This window comes from Gopherus evgoodei, chromosome 2 (genome assembly GCF_007399415.2).
Source record: "Gopherus evgoodei ecotype Sinaloan lineage chromosome 2, rGopEvg1_v1.p, whole genome shotgun sequence".
NCBI classification, from domain to species: Eukaryota; Metazoa; Chordata; order Testudines; family Testudinidae; genus Gopherus; species Gopherus evgoodei.
The window spans coordinates 35,018,693-35,042,822 of NC_044323.1; the positions used below are offsets into that span (position 1 = coordinate 35,018,693).

General features: G+C 42.4%; 1 protein-coding gene across 14 annotated transcripts in view; it reads right to left on the reverse strand.

Moving 5' to 3' along the window:
- The window catches only part of KIAA1217 (KIAA1217 ortholog), a 276,578-nt gene that overhangs the window by 131,171 nt on the left and 121,277 nt on the right, over positions 1–24,130 (reverse strand). For all 14 annotated transcript variants that reach the window (XR_003998770.1, XR_003998769.1, XM_030550358.1 and 11 more), the window contains one exon: positions 23,752–23,947. Coding sequence is in view for 12 of the 14 variants with exons in the window: in XM_030550358.1 (XP_030406218.1) it covers positions 23,752–23,947 (196 nt within the window). In the remaining 2 variants the exon portion in view is untranslated. The remainder of the gene's footprint in view (positions 1–23,751; positions 23,948–24,130) is intronic.

The window sequence follows — 24,130 nt, forward strand, 5'->3', positions numbered from 1 at the left end:
TGTGTCTTTTTCTACTAGATTAATGAGCCATCTATTATCAGAAATCTCTTTCCTTATGTACATACTTTGGGACCATGATCAAGTCCCCTCTTAAACTTATCCCGGACAAACTAAATAGATTGAGCTTCTTAAGTCTCTCAGTACCAGGCATGGTTTCTATTTTTCTTCTAGTCAAAAGTAATTGTTAATATTTTGCACTTATATACTGCAGTGCCTTTCATCAAAGGATCTCAAAACAAACAGACTTTAATTAATTACTGGTATGTCCAACAATATTCCCCTGAGATAGACAAGTATTGTATTATATTCATTTTACAGATGGGCAAATGGAAACACAGAGGCCGTCTTCCCCTTGTGGATTCTCGTATTTTCTCCCACTGGACCTTGCTCACTAAGGGTGAGATTCTCACTCCAACACCCTCCCCTTTCTGACAGAGTGACATAAAAGGGCATAAAAAGCCTCGAATCTGGCCAGGGGAGAATGCCCCCAGTGTAGGAACTGAGGAAGACAGCCACAGACTATCCTGCAAGACCTCGCATCTGAGCCGTGCCCTGGGTAGGAAGGACATGTTGGGGGTGGTGCCACAGCCTGCCTATAGGCATCTGAGGACAGGCTGACATGATGTTATAGAGCCCTGAGGGGCTACCTGTGTTACACCAGTGGCCTCTCCAGCTCCTGGAGAAGCCTGGAATCAGGAGGGCACAAAGGTACTTGAAGAGAAGAGAGTGACAGATCTGCTCAAGTGTGACTATGTTGCTCTTCCTTGGTTAGTCCTCAGAGGATATAAGCCACAATACCAACAACGCATTTTCTTCTTCAAGTCAGCTGTTTTTTTGTTAAGGGAACAGAAATGCCTAAATATTACCCTTATTGATGATCATGCGGTCTATGGTGCTACAGCCCAAATTACAAAATCTATTTAGATAGTGATATCTTGGTTTAAAGTCAAAAATTGGTTATCCACCAATGATGGGGTGGTGGAAGGGTTTTATTTTGTATATTCATGAGCTACCACCAGTGACTAAAAGTTTGTGCTCAAGTCCTGGGACATGAAGCCATTTACTGAAAAATATAGAAGACATATTAATCTAAGATGAGGTTTCTTCATCCTCAGCTCTTAGTATTTTTCTCACTGTGTTGCCCGTAATTGCTGTAAATGAATGAATGCACATTTTGGCAGGTGTTCCCACAAACAGTGAGCAGATAATTGTACCAAGAGCGAGAGAAGGCAGAACATGTTAATTTTTATGCACACTAATCAGACTCCTCAACACCAGCTAACCATTATTTAATATTAGGCTGCTTTTAAAATGACACTGTCAGTACCTTTTCTATAGTATTGTGAATGGATGATATTGTTATGAGCTGGGTTAAACCTTGTTATGGGTTGAATTAAAGCCTCATTGAAAATGAGGTGTGAACACGCCCTTCAATTAAGATAAATTAAGGGGTCATACCTAAAACATTGACATAATTTAGTCTGCCCAGTAACTAGCAACACATGGGTGGACGGTTCCATTGGGCATTGTTCTGATCAGATGTGCTTGTGGCATAGGTGCTGGAACTAGGGGAGCAGGGGTGGTGTGGGGTGGAAGAAGGTGCTGCAGCATTCCCTGGCTTGAAGTGGTTTCCATCATATACAAGGTTTAGAGTTTGATTCAATGGCTCTCAGCATCGCCAGTATACAAATTGTTACAACACCACTGGCATTGTGGGGAAAAAGTCTAGCTGGAAGGGATAGACAAGAAACAGAGAAACTCAAAAGCAACAAAAAAGCCAAGCAGTAGCCTGTAATCACAGCATAACCCTGAAAAAAGCCTAGAAAAAGGTTCTGGATCAGGGTTGCTGGCTAAAGGAAGATTGGGCCTGTAAACTAAGAAACGATTCCTTTTGTTTCTGGTTCCTCCTGTGTTTGGAGAAGCAGGACATTGTACATTCTTTGTAAATGAATAAGATTGCATCCAAGAAAATACCAGACTCCATCATCAGTTTCTACTTCCAGCTGAAACTTTCCCAGGATCCTGAAATTGACTAGTTGCTCGGATCAAAAAGGGGTAACTATATCATCCTGTATCATTAAGGTTGCACTCAGATTCCATTACAAACTCTATTTTTAACCTTTTCCTTTGGCAGGCAAAAGTGGACTGACCCCTAAGTTGCCAGATTTACTCCAAAGATTTAGGAGAATTTTTCTGAAAGTTTATTTTTTTTTAAAATGGCCTATACCTCAAAAACTGTTAAGTGAATTTTCTTTACTCTGAATTGAAATTATGATTTTTTTTGTTAAACATCCTTGAGAACTCATGTAGTAGATATATTTGAAGAAAATAAGCTATAATTAATCAACATTTTAATTATTATATCTAATACCAGTATTCACTGTTCTTAAGCAAACAAAAAGTTTTGCACGTGTTTACTTCAAGCGTATACAAGAATTTTTCTTTGAAGGTGGCATTCAAAATGTTTTTCAGTTGATAAAAGATGCTTAACATGACACTTTAAAAGTGATATATCGATGCCATTTTTTTTTAAAACTCAGTAACCAAACAAATTTTTTTTGTTAACTTTAAACTACATTTGCTACTATGTATGAATATCAAGAAATGTCAGTTTAAAACAAAACAAGAAAAACCCTTTAGAGGTTAAAGGGTTTGGAACATTCCCAAACAGCCTTAACTCTGCCCTTCCTCACATACCCTCAACCTATACATCAGAAACTCACTTACAGTTGTTTTAAGGGAGATTTTCCAAATAAACTTATATCTAATCTGGAATGATTGTGCCTTAACAATATAGAGGTTTTATGTACAAATCACAGAGACCTTTGGTCCATAAAACTTATTAGCATGGGAAAGAACATTTTCAAAGGCATTATGGTAAATTCTCTTTCTCCTATTCTCCCTTATATTACATACTTTTTAAAAGCCCCTGCCTTTTCCATTGAGTTGCCTGATCCATGTCATAATATAGCAGTACTTTAGGGTATTTCCTATTTGAGAAAACTAGCTGTTCATTCCAAAAAAATCCTGTTTCAGCATGATAGAAGAAAAAGGGACTTTCAGATCCATTATTTTAAATCATCCACCTTGTTCCACACACATATCTCATCAGGCTGAAACTGGGATAACTGGCAACACCCTAATGCCCAGCTTGAAGGACGCAGCTACACCGCTGGAGTAATTTCTTATTGTCAACTAATAAATTACTCGCATTAAAACTACAGCAAGAGGAAATAGTGTCTAACCCTGGTGTAGCTCTCATTAGGACAACAGCAGATCTGGCAGCAAAGCTGATGGAAAGGAAGCCAAAGGAAACAAATGCTAATGTTTTCATGCATCCTAATACTCCTCCTGCACTTACTCTTCTGTCACAACAGATTCGCTAGAAAGATTAAGATTGTGCTGAGTTTTTATGAACACAAAACAAACAATAACGCAGCACTAATAGGCTTAACTTCAGGAGGACAGGTAACAGAATAATGAAGGCTATAGTATATAGCGCATCTGAAAGCAGTAACTCGAGTCAAACAATGCTACTGCTGCTAATTCTAAGCATGTCTATAGCAGCAGCTTACTCCACAAGTGGTCTCATTGACATCAATGTAACAACTATTTAATATCAATAAGGGGTCAGAATCTGGCCCGAAGTGAATACTGGAATATTGATACTAATGCCCCCCAACAAACAGATCAGATTTTGCCATGAATGTTATCTGAGACAAATATAGTACAGTATTTAAGGGTGTAACAGAGGTCAGAACCCACATTGTTCTTCTTAGACATGTATCAGACAAATAGAGATAACACACATTGGTGTCCTTATCAGTGAATTCTGCAGACACACACACAACTTTGCTATAGCAACACTTCTTGTAATGGAGAAGAAATTCCTTAGTATACAGTTGTTACTATCCCCACACTCAACACTAGTCTTTCCAGCTATACAGCACATTCTTTCAGAACTAGTCTGAGGTCATTGCCATCATCCTTGTGGTATTTCTAGCCTGAAGCCCTAGACTATTTCCTTTAGCTACTCTCTGTTGATAATATCTGTTCTCTAAATTTAAAAAGGGGTCTCTTAATATTCATAGCTATCTTCACAGAATCAACGGGCACAATCTGTGGCATGAAATAAAACTAAAAGTATATGTTTCATTTAATTTTCTTTCTACCAGAATAGCATGAATAGTTTTGTTCAAGCTTCTCCAGCTGTTTGGTAGTGTTTTTCAGTAAATGTAAAAAAAGTGTTGTGTTTAGTTCCTTAAATCTATATACTGCTAATCTGTCCAAACCTGTTATTTACTGTGACTAGCTGTAATAGGTCAGTTTCATCATGAAAAGAACACATAGGAAATGCTAGGGTTATATATTATTTCTACCAGTGTATCTCATGAAGTTGGGATGCGTATTCCATGCACCACTCAAATAGGAAAGATTGTAGAGTTTTACGAGTGCCTACTGCAAATGGATGAGTTTAGCCTGGATCATAGAAAATAAATTAAAATAAAATACTAGTTGTTTTGCTTAGAGAAGAACTGATGACAATCCAAGTGGTCACAACTAAAACTTATGAGGCTTAGACCGTCATCTTTTTATATGTGAAAGTTCACAATTCAGTTAGATGAATGGGGCAGTTCATGCTTCTCAAAACTATTATTTCAGGCTGTCAGATTTTGGGCAACGCTGCTTCTGTTTACTCAACAAATTCTACAGTATCAAGGAATACAGAGGGTTCTGCTTATCAATATAAAGGACAAATATCCACGTTAATACTTTGAGATCTTGTGGCAGCCTTTAGCATCATTAGTGATACAGTCCTGCTGACCCACAAGACGTGCCATGGGACTGGGCCGCACAACTGCAATGCAGTTTAGCTGGGACTGACTGGGAAAGCCACATGTAGGTTTCAACCAGTTCAGCATTCAGCAGCCCACCTTCTGAGTGTGATAGATTAACAAGAGCATGTTACTTACAGGCTAAGCATATTACAGTGGGTCCTTGATGCCAGATATGATTCAAGGACTTATTAACTAATTTTTAAAACACTTGATACTCTAGTTCCTGGTCTGACTACCAGTGAGAGAGCATCCTTCACTCTGCATTTTACTGCAGAAGTGGCTATGAGCAGGGACATTAAAAGTGACGGTCCCTCAGACCAAAATTCTTAGGGGCTTGCAACAGGTATTGTTTGGGGATAAGGAGCAGTAGGGAGTTCAATAACCAAGGGGCTCTCTCAGTCATGGTAAACTCCAACTTTTCCACATTAACACCTTTGGACCACTGTGCTAGACTTGCCACTTGATATTAAACATGGAAGAGGGATTTACATATATGGTAGAAGGCAGGATTTGGCCTATTTTTATTGTTTTTCAGTGGTTATCTATAAATAATTTGCCAGTTATACTGTACAGATGTGGACAGAGCACTGGACTGGAAGTCAGAAGACTTGGGTTCTAATTCAGAGTCTGCTACTGACCAGCAGTTCAACCTTATACCAGTCACTCCATTGTCTCTGAGCTTGTTTCTCCACCCACCCTCCCCTCACCATGCATTTTGGTCTTGTTCGTTAAGATCACAAGCTCTTCAGAGCAGCAATTCTCTCTCACTATATGTTCATATATTACCTAGCATAATGGAGCCCGACTTTGGTAAGGATCCCTTGGTACTTCTGTAATACAAATAAATAACAATAATGAAAAATTCTTGCTCAAGAAAAACAGCAGGGAAAATAAACAGTCCCAGAAATGTGCCTATGTAGCTACATTTCAAGCTAAGCCTGTCTCTGAAGGCATGCTCTGGCTCAGGGGCCTGATGCTCCCCTCCATTTCAGCTGTTTTACACCAGTGCAACTGCACTGAAGCCATTTCAGACTTATACTGACACAAACTGTTGTACCGAAGAGGAGATTCAGACTCCCTATCATTTGACCCACAGTATGCATATAACAGTTTTCAGCACAATGTGTATGTGCTGAGGCTGTAATGCTAGAAAGGATGCTGGCTCCTTGGAACAAATTTTTTATTCCTCAGGTGCACACAAGAGATATCCGCTCACACGTAAAGGAAGAATGGATTAAGTAAACAATACATGTGATTACCCAGCTTCTCCTGGGAAGGTGTACATTTCACACTTCCCCTGGGTATAGTCCAAGAAAATATGTAAGTACAGTAAATGAAGCATGAAAGCTTTTATGGACTAGCATATACCGGTATGGCTTGTTTACCTCGTTTTGTTTTCTCTGCTGCAAAATGTTTCAAGTAAGATAAAGTATTTCTTTTGAAGCCCAATAAACTTCAGTCATGATTTTAAACTAAGGAAGGAGATGAAGTCTAGAAAGAACTGACCAGAAAAACTAGAGTTACCTTAGGATATTTTCATTTCCTAGGATTCCTGTTTCAACCCCATAATTGAAACTGGTTGTTTCAGGCTGTTTTTCCTGCGGAACTGCCTGCCAATTCTAATTTTTCTGACTAGGACAGCAAATAAGTACATGTTCATTTTTGCATGTTGATGTGCTTGTCATGCATTACAGAGTCAATAGACAGGACAGGGGGAAATGATTTGAGAGGATTAACTACATTAAAGCCATACACAGTCCTTAATTTGAGATGCAATTTCCAATGTCTTCCAGGGGAGTTCCTCCCTATGGTTTACCAGCTATATGATATATGGCCTAAAGGCAGTGGTGGATTAAACCTAGAGGCCAAATCCAAAACCCAGTAGATCATTGGGATTTGAATCAGGTCCTAAATGGAGCTGGATCCAATTTTAGCAGAAAAACCTCTAAAAGCAAATCAAGGGCCTCCTCCCCAGAATGACTAGTGAATGCTAAGTAACAATTTATTAACAGCCATTATCATTTTTTATTTTAAAATTTTATAGAAACCTGACAACATACATTGTGCGTGCACACATGCACACACACATAGAGCTAATCCCAAACAAAAAGTACATAATCCCAGTTAATCACATAGGGTAGAGCACTAAACAGAATCAGGAGACCTGGGGTCTATTCCCAGTTACACCACTGGCCTTCTGGGAGACTTCAATCAAGTTACTTCCCACTCTTTCCTCCAGTTTCCCTGTCTGTAAAATGAGGATAATGATACTGACCTGCTTTGTAAAAAGCTTTGACATCTATTGTTGAAATGCAATCTTGGTGGGTAGGCTAGGTATTATTCAATTAGTTATTATAGAGCTACATATTAATTATTATTATATCTGAATTATGTAGCAGTGCAATCTTTACTCAAACCATTGAAATCTGTCTGTCGATAGTGAAGTAGAGTCATGAGATAAATCATCAGGGAAGATTTTAAAAGTCCAGACCCCGCTGTGCCAATACTTAAGCATGCGTGTAATGCTACTCTTGCAAGAAGTCCCACTGAAGCTTAAGTATTGGCAGGATCAGGCAGTTTCTGCTTAAATACAGTGCTGATAAAGTCAATGGACTACTTAGGTGAGCAGGCATAAACAGACCTCTCACAGTAGGGTTTATTGTGTTATAAGTCAAAAATACACTTAAGGGTCACTCTGTCCCAAAACCACCAACCAAGATTTAGTAATGGTTTGTCACCGCAACGGTATAACTTAATTTACCCACAAAGTGAGAGCTGGGTGTGGTGGGGTGAAGGGGTGTGTCGCATTGTGATAAAAGTTTATTTAATGGTAGCCAAGATAATACAACTGGTTATACAAAAACAGAACAGGGATGTTATTTAAATTGGAACAAACAGAACTGGATACTAGCTACCTGTAACAAAATCCCTCCAGCTGCCCTCTTACCCTCTTCCTGGTTCTCAGTTTATTCACAGACTCTGTTTCACCCCAACTCTGTCTCCCTTGCCTGCACCATCTCCCTATTCCCCTCCTGCTGAGGGGAGTGACCATCTCATCTCAGTTTCTCAGGAGTAGCTACCTCTCCTCCATGAAAAAATTTACAATACATTCACCCTGAACACACCCTAAATCATATATTCCCATACGGGATCCAGTCTCTTTACCATATTTATACTCCTTCCTTTTTAAATATGCTGTTCCTGTGTTGAGTTTTGTACTGGCTTCTGGGATGATGGTTTCTCAGAAGAAATCTATACCCAGGCTTGATCAGGGCACCTTGAGCTTTCAGTCATAACAATGTCATGCATCTGACGAAGTGGATATTTACCCACGAAAGCTCATGCTCCAAAACGTCTGTTAGTCTATAAGGTGCCACACGATTCTTTGCTGCTTTTACAGCCATAACAATGCCTGCTTGGATTTCTCTGACACTTTTAACACTACCACACAAACACCTATCAAAATTTCCTGATGCTCACAGACACTCTCATACGGGTTTCTCGCTTCACTTAGCTCTGTGTTCTTCACCTGAGGATCCAAAGACAAAACAGGGTCTTGGCCAAACATTAAATAAAACGGTGAATACACTGTGAAACTGTGTGTCATGAACAGATAAGAAAAGTTAATAGCACAGAAGTACTTTATATCTCTTTGACTGTAAAGGGTTAACAAGTTCAGTAAGCCTGGCTGTCACCTGACTAGAGGACCAATCAGAGGACAGGATACTTTCAAATCTTGAGGGAGGGAAGTTTTTGTGCTGTGCTGTTAGTTTTGGTTGTTGTTCACTCTGGGGGCTCAGAGGGACCAGATGTGCAACCAGGTTTCTCTCCAATCTCCTTGATACAGGTTCTTATAGATTCCAAATAGTGAGTACTAGATAGATAAAGCGAGTTAGGCTTATGTTTGTTTTCTTTATTTGCAAATGTGCATTTGGCTGGAAGGAGTTTTAAATGTGTATTTGGCTGGAAGGAGTTTTAAATGTGTATTTGGCTGAAAAGATTTTAATTTGTACTCGTATACTTAGGCTGGGAGGGTGTTCCCAGTGTCTATAGCTGAAAAACCCTGTAACATATTCCATCTTAAACTTACAAGATCATTTTTACTGTTTTTCTCTCTTTAATTAAAAGTTTCTTGTTTAAGAACCTGATTGTTTTTTTATTCTGGTGAGACCCCAGGGGACTGGGTCTGGATTCACCAGGGAATTGGTGGGGAGAAAGGAGGGAAGGGGGAGAGAGAGGCTAAATTCTCTCTGTGTTAGGATTACTGTCTCTCTCAGGGAGAATCTGGGAGGGGAAGAGAGAAGGAGGGGGGAAGGTGCATTTTCCTCTCTGTTTTGTGATTCAAGGAGTTTGAATCACACAGTGATCTTCCAGGGTAACCCAGGGAGGGGAAGCCTGGGAGAGGCAACGGTGAGGGAAAGGGTTTACTTTCCTTGTGTTAAGATCCAGAGGGTCTGGGTCTTGTGGGTCCCCGGGCAAGGTTTTGTGGGAACCAGAGTGTACCAGGCACTGGAATTCCTGGTTGGTGGCAGCGCTATAGGTTCTAAACTGGTAATTGAGCTTAGAGGAATTCATGCTGGTACCCCATCTTTTGGACGCTAAGGTTCAGAGTGGGGAATTGTACCATGACACTGTGTATATGCCCATTGTAGGCCATTACCAACTCTAGCAGATATGTATTCCAATTTCTATTCTTCTCTGGCCAAAGTGCCCTTAACATTTCATCCACAGTTTGGTTACATGGTTCACATTGTCCATTTCATTGTGGATGACACTGAGAGAGATACCATATACCTGGCATAATCCCTGGATGACTCCAGCATCAAATTTCCTCCCCTGATCTGAGTGCAGCCTGGTGGGACACCCAAAATGCTCACACCAATTTTTCATGATTGCTTTATCAGTTGTGTGGGCAGACTGATTACTGGTATTTCCACCATCTACCTGGTGAACATATCAGTTAGGACCAGCATATTTTCATATTTGTCCATAGAGGGTTCCAACAGTGTGTAGTTCTTTGCTAGCACTTCTAAAGATGCCAATACATTCATACAAGACCGCCTTCTCACGAGGAAACACATCCCTAGTGAGTGCACACCTCTTGCACTGTCATATTGAGATCTATGCATCTTGAATGTGCAGTAATGGAGGTTCTTTGAGATGTGTCCCTCTTTGGGTGCTCCACTTTAGGTGTTCGTGTGCTCCTGCACTTGTAATCAGAGATTTATGGCAGCAGTGCCCAGTTCGGTCACACATGCATGGTCGCCGTCCCCTGGCACTTCAGGCTGTAAACTAGTGCTGTCTGACCAAACCCTCTCTATTCCTTCTCTATTGCAGAGCCTAATAATAAACTCTGAAGTAGAGGGGAGGAGGGAGGATAGTGGATACTTTATCTTTGAAGAAGATTGGGTAAGGGGGGGTGTCAGCCATGAGCACTCCCAGTTCTCCCACTCTCCTGGTGGATGTAATGGCCATTAGAAATGCAACCTTCATGGAAATATGTAGCAGGGACCATGTCACCATAGGTTCAAATGGAAGGCCAGTGAAGGCATGGAAGACTGAGTGGAGATCCCATGGTGGGTCAAGATTTCGAACTTCTGGGTAGGAATTGGAAAGGCCCTTGAGAAAGCGTTTAGTAAGAGGGTGTGTAAAAGTACAGAATCCATCTGCTTTGTGATGGAATGCCATGATGGCAGATAGATGTACTCGCATCGAACACATGGAAAGACCCATATGTTTTAGTTCTAGCAAGTAAGACTAGAATGAGAGGTAAGGGGGCTGAGCTAGGAGAGGCCTGTTTGCGTTGGCACCATGAGTTGAATTGCCTCCATTTATGTATGTATCAGAGTCAGGTAGTTATCCTGTGGCTGTTTAACAAAATGTATGTCTGTGGAACATGTAATTTCAAATCCCGAGAGCCATGCAGAACCACGCTTTGAGATGGAGTCTTTGAGGCTCTGGAGAGATGACATGTTCTGCAATAGCAGGAAAAGTAGAAGCAGGAGTGTACGTGGTGGACAGACTGCCATTTGGAGCAGGTAAGGATACCATGTTTGTCGTGACCAAGTGGGGGCTATTAGGATCATTCTAGATCTGTCTTGTCTGATCATGTGAAATATGCAGGCCACGAAGGGGGTGACAGGGAAGACGTATAGGAGGGGAGCACTCCATTTTATGAGGAAGGTGTTGCCTAGAGAGTGTGTACCGAGTCCTTCCCTTGAGCAAAACTGTGGACATTTGATATTTTGCGCAGTTGCAAAAAGTTATATTGTTGGAAACCCCCAAGTTCATAAAATGGTTAGGAGTACACATGTGTTCAACTCCCACTCATAGTCCTGATAGAAGTTCCTGCTCAGGGTATCTGCTATGGTTTCCTGACAACCAGGTAGATTTGATGCTGTAATCTGGACATTGTGCTTGATGCACCATTGCCAGAGTCACATGGCTTCCACCCAGAGGGAGTGTGACCATACTCCCCCATGTCTGTTTATGTAAAACATACAAGTGACATTGTCCATGAGGATCTGCACCATCTTGTCTTTGATTATTGGTAAGAAGTGGGAGCAAGCATTCCGGACCGGTCGCAGTTCTAACAGGTTTATATGAAGATGGGACTCCGTCCTGGACCATTGGCCCTGTATAGAATGTGGTTTCAGGTGTGCCCTCCAACCTAAAAAGGATGCATTCATGGTGGGGGTGAGCAACGGTGGATTCTGCAGGTAGGGCACCCTCCTGCAGATGTTGTTTGGATTGGTCCACCACAAAAAGGAGTCTTTCATTGTGTCCGGCATGGTGAGGCGCTTTTTTATACGGAGCCAGGCTTGTAGACACCACATATGTAGTCTTGCGTGTCCGATGACAACGGTCACGACTGCCATATATCCTAGAATTTGTAGGCAAGTTCTGGCAGACACTTGCGGGCTGTTTTGTGCCACGGAGATCAAGTTGGTTAAAGTCAGAAATCATTGTAATGGTAGGGAGGCAGTTGAGGTCTGCCCCAAAAAATTCCAGGTGTTGAACTGGTGTCAGAGTAGATTTTTGTATGTTTATATGAGGGCCTAACCTTGTAAATAGAGTTATTGTGTGTTCGGTGGACTTTAGTGCTCCCTACAGTGTCGGTGTTTTCAGCAGACAATCATCCAAGTAGGGAAATATCATGACTCCCTCCCTGTGTAGGTAGGCAGCTACTATGGCTAGTACCTGTGAGAATACCTGAGGCACAGTGGAAAGGCCGAAGGGTAGAACTTTGTATTGGAAACGATTTTGTCCTATTGCAAATTGTAGAAACTTTCGATGTGAAGGATGGATGGATATATGAAAATATGTGTCCTGGAGGTTGAGAGCTGAGAACGAGTCTCTCCTTTTTAACACTGGGATTGTGGTGCTTAGTGTGATCATTTTGAATCACTGTATTTTCAAAAATTTGTTGAGTCGCCACAGATTGAGGAGAGGTCTCAAACCTCCGTTTTTTTTCTGTGTGAAAACATAATGGGAATAGAACCCCTTCCCTTTGTACTCAGATGGTACGGGTTCTACTGCTCCTAGAAATATGAGGTGGGTTACCTTTTCTTGCAATAGATGCTCATGAGAAAGGTCCCTGAAGAGGGACGGGGCAGGGGTGGGTGGGTAAGAGGTTTGGACGTAAAGGAGATGGAGTAACCGGTTTTGATCATTTCTAATAGTCATCTGTCTGTTGTAATACTCTGCCAGATCAGGTAAAATGGAATCAGGCGATCTCCAAAGATCTTGCAAGTGGTAGATGGCTCTAGCATTGAAAGAGATGGGGTTCTCAGGCCCTCAACCAAATTTGTCATCTGGAAGTCGATGACTGAGATGCAGTATTTGCAGGAGAAGATTGTTGTCTTTTCGAGGTTTTCTCTTTCCGCCCCTGAGGTCATAATATCTGTGGCATAGTGCATACGGAGGGGGTTGGGATCTTTGAGGGGCTTGATAATTTCCCTTCTTTTGAGCTTAGGTGTGTAAGTGCCAAGGGATTGCCCAGACTCTCAAATCCTTTAGAGTGTGTAACAACTCGTCTGTTTTCTCTGCAAAGAGTTTGGATCCCTTGAATGGTAAGTCTTCTACACTCAACTGCACTGGTTTTGGGAATCCCAACAGACAGAGCCAGGATGCCCCCCTCATAACCACCACAGTCACTATGATCTCGCTACTGAATCTGCTGAGTCAAGAGCAGCCTGTGATGCTGTTCTGGTTATGAGTTGACCTTCTGTGAAGAGAGATTTATGCTGTTCTTTTTTGTTGTCTGGAATAAACGCAGTAAATTCAGAAAGATTTGCGTAGTTATTGTGGTCTCACTTTGCCAGTAAGGCTTCACATTTGGCTATTCTTAATTGGAAGGTTGCAGCAGAGTATGCTTTGTGCCCGAAAAGGTCAAGCCATTTCCAGTCTTTGTAAAAAGGGGTGTTTCTGGGCATTGCTGTCTACCATGTCTGTTGACTGCATCAATCACCAATGAATTTGGCATTGGATGTGAAAAGAGAAATTCAGTGTCCTTTACAGGCACATAGTACTTATCAGACCTCTTACAGGTAGGTGGAATCATAGCAGGGGTATGCAAGAGCAACCTTACAGGTTCCATAATCACATAATTCATTGGAAGGGCAATTTTAGATGATGTCCAGTGAGGTAGCAACTCTCTTATAGAGTCTTGGAATTGTTTGAAGTCATCACCTGTGTTGGGAGGTGGGGTCATAATAGTGTCATCAGATGAGGATGAAGAGAAGTGGACTTCAGGTGGATTGTCCTGGTCAGAGAATTCTTCCTCCTCTTCAGCCCCCTGTTCTGAGGTGTCATGCGGTCCCAGTGGTGCTAATAAAGGTGATTGATGTGTACCAGCTCTGGAAAGACTGGCACATATACGTTGTTGTTGTTGTTGTTGTTGTGGATATCCTGTCCACAGGCTCCAAAATGGCTATTGTGGCAGGAAGGGCATAGTGGGAATCCAGGGGTGCCAGTACCAGGGTTGGTTTGGAGGATTTGCTGGGTAGCCCTTGCACAGAAATGCATGCATGACGGGAGCAGCCACAGGGGAGGAATGTTGTGGAGAGTGCCCGGCATCCTTGTCTCCATCTTCACTCAAGAATTGTGGAGCAAAAAGATGTGGAGGGCTGGGTTGAGCAAGTACCGCGAGGACTGAGGTACCGTCAGGCCGAGGATGGGAGATTCCAGCATAGAAGAGACGGTGAGGTCTTTTTGGCACAGGAATTGCTGTGAAGTGGATGGCATTGGTACCATTGGTGTGGTAGGAATCAGTATTGCTGAAATCTACCCATCCCTACTGATGTGTGACTGGAGTGCACAATGTCTGCACTAGGTAGCATCAGCATCAGTGGGGGTGCTGAGGTGCTTGGCACCGAGTGTTTAGTCATGTCTAGTGGTACCACAGTATGGGGTTTCATTTTCACCTTGGTTCCTGTGTCCAAGCTCGGCTGTTTGGCTGCTTTTGTTTTCTTGGTACCATCGGTGCCAGAAGGTCCCACTGTTTTGGCCACTGTCATGGCTAGTGTGGTCAGTATCTTGACCAACTCCAAAGTAGGGGATGTGGTACCCTGGTTTTTTTGCCGCCTTCTTGGTGGGCTGATTGGGAGTGGCCATGTGGGGTGAGTACCTCAGGCTCAGACGCCAGATGGAGAGACTTCTCCATGAGCAGGAGTTTAAGTTGAAAATCTCTAGCCTTCCTGGTGCAGGCTTTTAGATTGTGACAGTGCGAGCACTTCTGTGTTATGTGTGTCTTGCTGAGACAGTGACACACAGAGTGTTCACCTGAGAGAGGTAAAGAAAGTCTGCACATGAACCCTAGGGAACCAGGCATGTCCCTCAGGGAATGTACTCTCCTCATAAGGGGGATACGAATACTTTGCTGCGGCAGTGAAAACGGAAACCTACAGCCCTATGAGGAGAAATTAAAATGAATTTTTTTTTCAAGAAACGAAAGTACTAAAGCTAACTATTCTAACTGGAAACTAGAAGCTAAGGGAAACTATTCTGCTTAGAAAGCTGTGAGGTGCTGCCAGTTGCTCCAACTGAAGCCAAAGGTGATAGAGTAGGAACTGGGAGGGGGGAGGAGGGTTGATCGCACAGCACCCAAGTTAACCGCCTGAAGCGGCGTGAGATGGAGACCATGCATGTGTGACCCAGCTGGGCACTGCTACCATAAATCTCCGATTATGAGCACAGGGGCACACAAACACCTAAAGTGGAGCACCCACAGGGACATCACTCGAAGAAGAACTCTGAAGTACCAAATGATCTCTCTGATTGTGCTTGGCTTCAGGCATCTCCCTTCAGAGCCATCTGAACACTATCAACTGTAGCAAACTCTCGCCATCCTGAGGGTGTGTCAAGTGGTAATATAGCAGTCCTTGATGTAAAACAAATCTGTTTCACCCTCACATCTATTTCAGTCTTTCTCTTTGCCCTCAATAAGAGCAACGGCAACAGGACAGATGTCCAGATGCTCCATCTGTGTTTTTCTCAATGCCTCAGGGGAATAACTAATGTCCTGTAATAAGATACTTCTCACCAGACAATATAGTCCCACAATCCTTGTCTCTGAGTGCTCCCTTCACCCTTCCATCCAAAAGTTAGCCTGCTACTTCTGGTTTAATGAAGATAAAATCATTCTGTTGATCTTCTCCTTTGGGTTCATTCCATGTAGGCAATCTGGACAGCACACTTCCATTTCCATTCACTTTTCTTGGTTTGTAACAGATTTTAAAATCTAATTCAGCATGTTTTGCCAACCATCAGTTTTCCACTGCATGCAAATCTGTTTAAATACTTGAGGGGATTGTGATCTGTCTTCACAGTAAACTTTTTATAGATCAGATACTCCATGGATTTCTCCATAGCAGCCCAATTTAAATCCAGCAATTCCAACTTGAATGCGCTATAATTCTGATAATTTCTTTCAGACTTCCAGAGCCCTCTACTGGTGTATGCTATCACTCATTCCATTCCCTCCTCTGCCTGGCTCAATACAGCTCCTAAGACGTCTTAACTCATCATCCCTCAGTCCTATCACTAGCTGATCCTTCTGGATGGCATCTGGGTCTGTCACGTGGCTCTTATCTCAATTCTGCACTTTGGAGAGTCTCTCCTGTAGATTGTAGGCAAAATCCTGTTTCATCCTCTTCCTGATTTCTCTCATTAAATTTTTGTGAGCGATTTCCAACAGGGGCCTTGTTCCCATACAAATGAATCAGCAACTTGAAAATGTTCTCTGTGCTCTCTTCTCCAGAAGGAATAAGGTACTTTACAGTGTCTCCGGCTTGTCCTTTCAGGTGGTCCTTAACAACCTCAACTGGAGCTTCCCTTAGGGTCCTTTGAGCTGCTTTAGTCTGTCTTACCCATTCCTCAACAACCAGGTCCCCTGGTTTAACCACAGAAATCTAGAGTTTTTTTATCCCTGGGCATATACGAAGTATATAACTTGGGTACTTCTACTAAACAGTTGATCATCACCTTAGCCAGAAACAATGCCTTCCTCCGCTCTTGTCTTGCCTTGTGCAGTGGACACTTGCCCTGTAATTCTGGGCTCTTGCTCAGTCAGCAAGGTCTACAGTGCTTTAAACTGTGCCTGTAGCCCCTCCATGATACATCCTGTTGATTCAGAGATACCCTTCACCAGTCCAGAGATAAAGTTACCCCAATACTCAACTCCAGTTCCCTACAGTTAAACTGACTTGATCCTGTTTGTAATGCCAAACAGGTGTAAACAAACCTTTCAGTGTAGGATTATAGTGTTACATTTGAAATACATCTGAAGGTCACCACATTCCAAAACCACCTATCAAGATTTAGTAACGGTCCGTTACAGTGGTGGTATAATCTACTCAGCAGGTGAGAGCTGGCGGGATGTTACACCATAATAAAAGGTTATTTAATGGTAGCCTAGATAATACAACTAATTCTCAAAAAATAACATAACGGGGATTTTTTTTAAACAAGAGCAAAGGAACTGGATTCTGCCTACCTACAATAACATTAAATAGATTAAGAATGTATACCATAAAAATGTATAATGGTTTGGGTATATTTTTATACATAAAACACACATACACACACACACTAACTTGCTACTGAGTGTACTTAGCTAAATATAACCTCTAAATACAGAAATATATCTATATCTCCATATGCACAGGCTAGTACCTTATAGGTTTTTTTTTTTTTCTAGTTCAAGGTTCCCCTTTCCTCAGCTACCTCACTGGGTGCTGACACCTCCATCAGTCTTTGAACCTCACATGCATCTTGTGACTTCCTGAAGAGATAGTCTTAACTCCAACGATGCTTGCAGCACTGCAAATCAAATCAGACCCACTGGATCTCAAAGCCTTTGGGTCTCCTGTTCTGGATCTCAGGAACCACATGTATCAATGATAGGAGACAACCAGAATCAATGGTCAGGAAAAAACCGCTCAGTAGTTTGACCATGGGCCTGCTAAACCCAGGGTTGTGAGTTCAATCCTTGAGGGGGCCATTTGGGAATTGGTCCTGCTTTGAGCAGGGGGCTGGATTAGATGACCTCCTGAGGTCCCTTCCAACCCTGATATTCTAAACATGGACTGACTTAACCAACCAGCTTTAAACTAAAGGGACCCTCTTCTGCACATCTGTTTGTTCTGCTCAGCCTCAGTCTCTCCACTTACTTTTGGTTTCTCTCAGTCCTGATTTCCCTCTGTCCGCCCTCTCATCCTCTGCCTGTTTCTCTCAGTTTACTTACAGACTCTGTTTCTCTCCATCTCTCTCTCACTGGCTCCCCCGCCTGCCTCTGTCCCTGAACCTTCTCCCTCTTCCCCTCCAGCTGTCACTTTCCCTCCCACTGAGGGTTAGGGCCAACTCCTATAAGTTTCTCAGAGGGACGGGCTATCCCCTGTCCATAAAAATATGCATTCACTCTGAACATCCACTTCCCCCAAATCATATATCCTCACACAGGGTCAAGCCCCTTTACCTTATTTAAATAAAGTTATGCAATGTGCTTACGTGTTTGCAGAAGAAGGGCCCAAATATAAGGACCAGTGGCTTTTAAAGGACATTTCAGGGAAGAAACTTCTCTGAATGGTCCACTTCAGCTGCTCTGGCTCCTGCTCCCAAAGCAGGGGGCCACAAATATCACCAGCTATTGAACACCAGCTTTCTAGGCAGGCAGGCTGGCTGCTGGTTGTCCCTCTTCCCTCAGATCCCAACATGACCTTATCCCAAAGGGAAAGGGAAGAATCAAGCAGACCCCATGCTGGGTCTATCTGTTGTAGCATGGCTGCCCAACAGAAGTGAGTGGGAAAGTCCTATGGGCTGGGCAGAGAGGGAGATGGGGTGAGTGAAGTTGCTCTCTCTTTTGAGTGCCTATAGACTGCAGCCAGCACTCAGTGGAGATACTGTCAGGTGGAAGTAAGGCCAGGAGCCCATTACACAATGGTGTTCTTGAACCCTTCTCCTATTACTACTCTCTCCTGTTCCCAAGTCCCCATGGCAGATCCCCATCACTCTTTGTCAGTGCTCTCCTCCAATGGCTCCTTGGATGCAAACCTTTGTGTGTCCATGCACCCCCTTCCAGTCTGGTATCCAGAGACATGGATTCTGCCTTAATCCAACCCTGTTTATAGTGCCCAATCCTGAGAAACAATGGGCACCTGCAACTCCCATTGTCTTTAGTAAAAGGTGGCAAATGCACAGCACCTCTCAGAAACGGGCCTTTACAGCCTGATTCTGTGAAGTGCCTAGCACCCTCCACTGCTCTAGAAGTCAAAGAGGATTGAAAGTACTTGGCACCTGACAGAATCACATGTCTCACTGTTTGCAACCCACAAACATTTGTCAGTCTGCATTTCTTTAGAGAGGCATTAAAATAATGACATCAGTGCAATCCAGCACATACATGCACATACTGCTGTTTTTGACAGGTTGCATAATATAATTGTGTACTTGTCCATTTTTATTTCCTTTAGGCAAATTGCAAGTGAAGTTTGTTGAGAGCTTTTGAGCCTGTCCGGGTTTGAGATTATTCTTGTTCTGACAGTTTTGCTAGAATCCCCGCCCCCAACCAGTTATCAAGTTGGAAGAAATCCCAGCTTTCAAATAAATATTTTAAAATATATTTTATTTTGTCCCTCATGGAGGATTAATTCATTTTAATGCTACATTTTGTACTCAGATGGCAGACTGATGAGAAATGTGCTGATTCTGATAGACCCTTTTGTCAAGAAAGACCTTAATTTCAAGAACCATGGCTAAAGTTTAAAATGGATACAGGGCTGGAATGTCTCATGGGCTGGCTCAACATGGCATGAATTGGAGCCTAGCATGTCATAATGACCCACAGTCATCATTAGTAAGGCTACGTTTTAGTCACGGTTATTTTTGGCAAAAGTTATGGACAGGTCATGGGCAGTAAACAAAAATTCATGGGCAGTCTAGGGGCGCTGCGAGTGCTGAGGTGTGTGCGGCCTGCAAGTTCTGAGGTGTGTGTGGCCTGGGACTCCCGCTGGTGCTGAGGAAGAGGGGAGCAGCACGCAGCCTGGGACCCCCGGGGGTGCTGGGGTGGTGTCAGCAGGCTCCCTACCCAGCTCTGCGTGTCACAAGCACCACAAGCGCCAGATTCGCAGCTCCCATTGGCCGGGAACCACAGCCAATGGAAGCTGTGGGGGCAGGGCCCATGGGCGCAGGCAGTGCGCGGAGCTCCCTGGCTCCTCCACCTAGGAGCTGCAAGGACATGCCAGTGGGAGCCAGGGAGCTCCTCACCTCAAGGTAAGTGCCGCCCCAAACTCCAACCCAGTGTCCCTAGCCCTCTCCCACACACCTAAACTGCTGCTGCTGGCCCAGGAGCTGCTCAGCTTAGGCAGCTCCTGAGCCAGGACCGGCCACTGCAGAAGTCTTCCATGTCTGTGTCTTCCATGACCTCCATTACTGACACCCAGCCTTAATCATTAGTACTGACTGACAAAAACATGATGCCTGGGTAGCCAAAGTGCATTTCCACTATTCTCACTCATTCCACCTCCTAATAGACATTTATTCAGTCTGTAATTTAAAAAACAACCTGATTCAACTTGACTTGGAAAAAATATGAATGTCTATGAGAATACGATGTTTATAACAACACTGTAAAGTTTATTAGGCTTAAACCCTAAAAATCAATCATTTTTCCTCTGTCTTAAAAGAACAGGGTTCAGTAGTTTAGGATTAAAATTTGGGTTTTGTTTAAAAACATCTAAGTAAGTAAAGGGGCAAGGATACGTAGTTACAAAACATATTAATAGAAATATTTTCATGTACTTTTAAAATTTAAATGAAAAAAAGCTTTTTTAAAAAATGTAACTATTCTCTTGCAGTGCTAGAAATACAAATAAAACCAACAGCATCATGCTGCTGTACAGGAAACAGGATGTAAAATGGACTGCAGTCCGGATGCACTAGAGCATTCTTTTAAATCCATGTAGATCCCTTTGCAGGATTGCAGCCTATGAATGGGAAAAAAAAAACTGACCAGGTATTTTTTACTCTGCGACTTGCATGAAGTATATTAGCATGCACCCCAAGTTCAATGTTTATTGTTTTTAGTTTAGTTTTAGGGGTATTTTTTGTTTGTTTTTGTTTTTTTGTTCCTGAGCATTAGTGAAACTGGTCTTAACGAAAAACATTGGAGGGATTGATAACAATAGAGTACTATATTACCATAACAATAAGTTGTACAAGAAGTATTAATTTACACCTGGGCAATTTTAGGACTAATTTTTAGTGTACCCTTAAATAAAATATATGCAATTAATATTTCCTAAAATAAGAAATCTGAAGTGACAGACTCAGGGGATAACAAAGTATTTCCATCTATTTTTTTAGCAGATTGATCCCAAGTGTTGTGGCAAATTTGAGTCACATATGTAGTTGTAAACACTTTTACTCCACTTGCAGGATGAGAAAAGGCCTTATTTCACATCTTAAACTACAATACCTTAAAGGTGCTTCAGTCTCCAATCTAAATACTCTAAATTATTTCATATCATGTCACTTCACTCCCATCTTTTGCCTGTTTTTTGCCTAGCTAGACACCTGTGATGTATGAAAGACAAGTTGATATTGTCAGGATAAATGCAATGCAGCTCTCTCTGCTTTAGCATGGGTTTAAGGGGATGGTCTGCTATAACACATGTGAAATGAGAAATGAAATAACATTTTCTGATGGAATTTATGATGGCTTTTGAAATCCCACTGCCTGAACCTGGTGGACTGCACATCACAGATGGTCTAAGTGTTAAATTATGCATCGTTAAATTTTCATAAGAAGATTCTCTCTACCACAAAACTTGTGACCATAGGGCAGAGCCGCTCTTTAAATAATGGCTGAGGCAGATTTATCTATTGCCAGCCAACGAGGATGATATTTTCTAGTTTGGCCTATGAAGAAGAAAGCACTGAACAGAATGTCTGTGTGCAGTGGAGAACAGCCCATGTTGAGAAAAAGGTTTTAATTGCTTTTTATCTAGCTTAGAGGTCCCAGTTCATTAGTGGAATGAATGATTTCTGATATATCTTGAAATGACTGACCTGTGTGCATGTGTGTATTTTAATACGGATGCCTGAATGGCCAAAATCAGTTTATTGCTAAACACCCACAGTGAATGATAAATGCCCTATAAATCAGTAATAAGACATACAGGGTTCCCACAGTATTATATCCCTACAAAGTTCTAATGTACTCTACATACATATAGTAAATTACATTTTCCAATAAATCTGAGCCAAGCTGATGGTTTGAGGACTCACTGGACAGCACTGACACATGGGCAGAACCGGATTCTCCATATGTATAGTAAAAACATATAAGCAAATGAGTATGTGCTTAAAAACAGGTTTTAAACAAGATCTCATTGGGTTGGGTGGAACTTTCAGGCTCTCCCTTCAAAGTGTCCTGCATCAGACCAACTTGTCCCTTCCAGCTGAGGTGGATGAAGTTCTCTCTGGAATCCGTCTCCTGGCTTTGGCCAAAGTGGGCCACTGAGGAGTGATGTGAGACACTCTCTCTCCCATCCCCAAATTTGTGTGCTCCTCTTTTTAGCATTGCTAGTGCCTGCCGGCTTGGAGAACCCTTTTTAGTTCTGTTTTCTATTTTTCTTTTTAATCTGTTCTGTTTGTCAGATATCAAAACACTCTAGACAGAAATTGCCTTGGATCACTGAGGAATAAATAAACCCTTGTGATCAGTTTATGAGCTCTCTCTGTGACGGACGGTGCAGCCTTTGGTTTATGTTATTCTGCATGTACGGAAATGAGATCTTACAGAAAATAAGCAACATTTCAGTTTATTACATGCCTTCCTCAGCAATCTGCATGCAAGTTATGCTGTCTTCCAACATCAGTCTACCTGACCTATGGCATTATTCTTCAAAAAACTAGTTTCTACCTCTGCCATCTATCTGTTGGGAAGAGAATCTCTCCAAGAAAAGTAAAATCTATTGCAAAACCAATTCTAGTTTAAAATTAATTTTGTGAAAAAATTGAGCTAAATTCAACCTTCAGGTGTGGAGGAATTCAAAGTGCTGTTAACAGGAGGAGCAGCTTCCCCTGAGAAGAGCCCCTTGGGTGTGAAGGATCGAATTGCTGTTGGTTGTGCCTCAACTCAAATCTGAAGGCACCTTCCTGGAAAAAGTAGGGTAGTTCAATCACCATGTCCATTCAAATCCCTATTCTCTTTACAAAGACTGCCATAAAAGATTCTAGGGGTAATGTGAATACCATCCTTTTTCACTAGGAATTGGGCCACCACCAATCAGCCATCAGACATTAATCATTTCTGGTTATTACAAATTGGGCAGAATTTGAACATGTAAGATACAGAGACCTTCCTCTGTATCTTATGTCTAGAATTAAGGTCCCATCTTGTAAACACTCAAGACTTAGTGCAGTGTTTACTACCACATAGTAAGAATAATAATTGGTAATATATATTTGCGGTATTGGGCTGAGATTGTTAATAGACTCTTCAGGGTAGGGTCCACATCTGTCTGTCTGTAAAGTGTCTAGCATGCTTTTGGAGGCTGCAATAATACTCTCACTACCAATTCCCTGTGCCGTCCAGTCTCCACACTGAACTAATCTGAAAAGAATAAACTGGCAGTGTCGCAGAGGAGTGCCTGTCCTGTAGCACGCCCTGCTGGCTGAGTGTGGTGCTGCTAGTGCTCCTTGTCTCCATTCTTCCCCAAGGCAGATGTCTCCTTGGCTCTCCACACAACAGTCTCTGCTGGAGAGGTGGCTTAGCCCTCTGGCCAAGTCACATACAAACCTAATGCAGAGTAGCAAAAGTCCAAACTAAAAAGTCTCAACAAACAGAGGGGTTGTTTTGCCCTTTGGGGGCTTTCCTTCACTCTGATTTCTAGGCTACCTTTAAGAGTATTTCTAGCTCTGGGATAGAGCATTCAGCCCCCAAGGTGGTATCCCTGGAATATAGTTCTCAACCCCTTCTGGGATATGTTCCTTATGTCCTTCCCTGCTCCGGTATAGAGCACTGGGGCTCCGGGCTGGTTCCCCTGGAGTACTCCGCCTCCTGCAGACCCTGGATGAGAGCCTTCCACTCTCGGTGGCACCACTTTCCAAACTGAGCTTTATCAGTCCTCTTATAAGGCCCAGGTGTTGATTAACTACCAAGTGACCCTCCTTCATCCTAGCCTCTCAGACTGGGAAGCAGCTAATAAATTATGGCACAGATGCGGCTGGCCCCCATCTCCCCTTAAAGGATCTGGTCTTCTTGTGACAGGCAGTAACAATAACGTGCTGCAAATGTCCATATTTTGTTAACCCTAAAACACTCTAAAGACAAATTTTTATGTGCAGAGAACATGCTGCCAAAGTTACAGGCCAAAAGCAGAGCAATGAAGGATCCTGGAAGATATTTTACCTAGTGATCTCTCCTTTGTTTGGTTCGCTGATCTCACCACTGGAAGGCTTGCTCGTGTACGGCTGCCTCTGGAAAAAGGAGTTGGAGAATCTCCCTCAGACATGGCTTCTAAAGAATCGGCAGATGCTTCGGACAGATGTTCTGCCTGGTCTCCCAAATTGGACTGTGGGCTCTGAGACAGCTTTGGGCTCCTTGTCTGTAAAAATAAAATAAATATATCATTTATTATATTGCAAATGTCACTAGGAACATCAAGATCCAACTGTCTGGAGAAAAAAACCAATGAAAAATAGTTCATTCAGCCTCTAAATGCAGCATTCTACAAGGCCTTGTGTGCTCAAAGTGACTTCTATGTAAGTTATTTAAAAATATACTGTCC